Consider the following 786-nt stretch of genomic DNA (forward strand, 5'->3'; position numbering starts at 1 on the left):
TGGTAGCATGGGTGGGGGGCACCGCCCCCACGAAGGCCCCGGCGGTGGCATGGGTGGAGGCAGTGGACATCGCCCCCATGAAGGCCCTGGTGGAGGAATGGGTGCTGGTGGTGGCCATCGGCCCCATGAAGGCCCTGGACACGGGGGACCCCATGGCCACCGGCCTCATGATGTCCCTGGTCACCGAGGCCACGACCACCGAGGGCCACCCCCTCACGAGCACCGTGGCCATGATGGCCCTGGCCATGGAGGAGGGGGCCACCGAGGGCATGATGGCGGCCACAGCCACGGAGGAGGTGAGTTTGCTCCCTGTCCCCCACATACAGCTCTTGGTGTCCCGTACAAGTTTCTGGGAGGCCTCACTACTGGGGGTATGTCAGGCAGGACATGAGGTCACCTCAGTCCCAGTTCCCAGCATCCCCTTTTGCCTTTCTCCCAGGCCCCCAAGACTAGGTCTCTGAAAGACGGCGCTCAGGATGCCTTGGACTGGGGGGATGAGTGGCACTGGCCTCTGAGCCTTCCTGTCTAACGACCCCATCCTCATCCCCACAGACATGTCGAACCGCCCCGTGTGTCGGCATTTCATGATGAAGGGCAACTGCCGCTACGAGAACAACTGTGCCTTCTACCACCCGGGCGTCAACGGGCCGCCCCTGCCCTAGGCCCCCCGCCCGCCCCGCCCTGTGGACTGCAGCCTTGCTCCTTCCACTCTCTTATGGCTTCTGTGAGGCCCATTTCCCCTTCCCCCAGCTGATGAGGAGCCGGCCCCTCCGTGCCCACACGCCT

At 65.1% G+C, this 786-nt stretch overlaps 1 protein-coding gene across 1 annotated transcript in view; it reads left to right on the forward strand.

Moving 5' to 3' along the window:
• PPP1R10 (protein phosphatase 1, regulatory subunit 10) overlaps window positions 1-780 on the forward strand; it is a 15,571-nt gene extending 14,791 nt beyond the window's left edge. Inside the window, exons 19-20 of the mRNA XM_010848199.1 lie at window positions 7-296; window positions 553-780. Coding sequence (XP_010846501.1) covers window positions 7-296; window positions 553-662 — 400 coding nt within the window. The 3' untranslated portion in view covers window positions 663-780. The remainder of the gene's footprint in view (window positions 1-6; window positions 297-552) is intronic.
• The last annotated feature ends 6 nt before the right edge of the window (window positions 781-786 follow it).

This window comes from Bison bison, unplaced genomic scaffold (assembly GCF_000754665.1).
Source record: "Bison bison bison isolate TAMUID 2011002044 unplaced genomic scaffold, Bison_UMD1.0 scf7180017864260, whole genome shotgun sequence".
Taxonomy (NCBI): domain Eukaryota; kingdom Metazoa; phylum Chordata; class Mammalia; order Artiodactyla; family Bovidae; genus Bison; species Bison bison.